The sequence below is a fragment of the Opisthorchis viverrini genome, assembly GCF_000715545.1.
Source record: "Opisthorchis viverrini unplaced genomic scaffold opera_v5_358, whole genome shotgun sequence".
Lineage (NCBI taxonomy): Eukaryota > Metazoa > Platyhelminthes > Trematoda > Opisthorchiida > Opisthorchiidae > Opisthorchis > Opisthorchis viverrini.
In genome coordinates this window covers 182,092-182,961 of record NW_008752016.1, presented here as the reverse complement: position 1 = coordinate 182,961, position 870 = coordinate 182,092, and the positions used below count along the sequence as shown (strand labels likewise).

At 46.8% G+C, this 870-nt stretch overlaps 1 protein-coding gene across 1 annotated transcript in view; it reads left to right on the top strand.

The window, feature by feature from the left end:
- The window catches only part of T265_10349 (hypothetical protein), a gene marked incomplete at both ends in the record, with an annotated part of 12,375 nt that extends 11,914 nt beyond the window's left edge, over window positions 1–461 (top strand). Inside the window, one exon of the mRNA XM_009176694.1 lies at window positions 132–461. Coding sequence (XP_009174958.1) covers window positions 132–461 — 330 coding nt within the window. The remainder of the gene's footprint in view (window positions 1–131) is intronic.
- Between the last annotated feature and the right edge of the window lie 409 nt (window positions 462–870).

The window sequence follows — 870 nt, the reverse complement described above, 5'->3', positions numbered from 1 at the left end:
GGAAAACGACTCAAGGCTTGTAATCCTTTGTAGTTGTTGTATCAACGACATGGGACTATGTTTCCATATTTAGCGGTCACCAGACGCTAATTCTCCCGTCATATTCCTTCCTCGTTCTCCCTCTGCTTAAGCTCCAGACTATTGCTGTATTTGCTTCACACGCCCCGTACAACTGTTATACATCCAATCTGGCTGGTAATGGTCGACACCCACATAGTGGCCGAAATAATCTGCGACTCTATGTCCTCCTTACTATCTATGTCAATTTCCTCGTACAACCCAGATCCAGCTGCTACGGTAATGCGTATACCCTCACCGATTGTAACGACTTTGACGGCCGTTGCGGGGCCGTCTTGAAGCCAAAATATATCAGTGCAATGAAGGCGTGGCGATGCCTCACCCTGGCTGATGGCACACTCGCGAGTATTCTCTTCCTACCTGCCACCCACTCGGGCCCGTAACTGCAACGGTGAACTACTCCCCACCCAGTCCCGACCGCCGCTTAAAGAAATTCATTCTAACCTGCTGAAAATTTCGTTTAGCATTAACCCCTCTGGTTTCTCGTTGCGATTTCGGTTCGCTTCCTCCACAAGTTCAATTCCATTTACGGTGTTCGTTTCGCTATATACATCTTCATCATATCTCCATCAAAACAATATTTTACACCTGACATGGTAATGCTGATGATAATGCTCATTCTCAAATGGTGGGTGGATTACCGTCGGGTATGGTAATACATTTACAGTCAGAATAGAACACCGCTAGGGGGTTTGCGGGGATTGCGTGAAAAAGGACAATTTCATAATTAGTGGACAATATCCCACGTAGACTTGCCCACGCCTAAGCAGGCATGGGAAAGGAAACATAGCT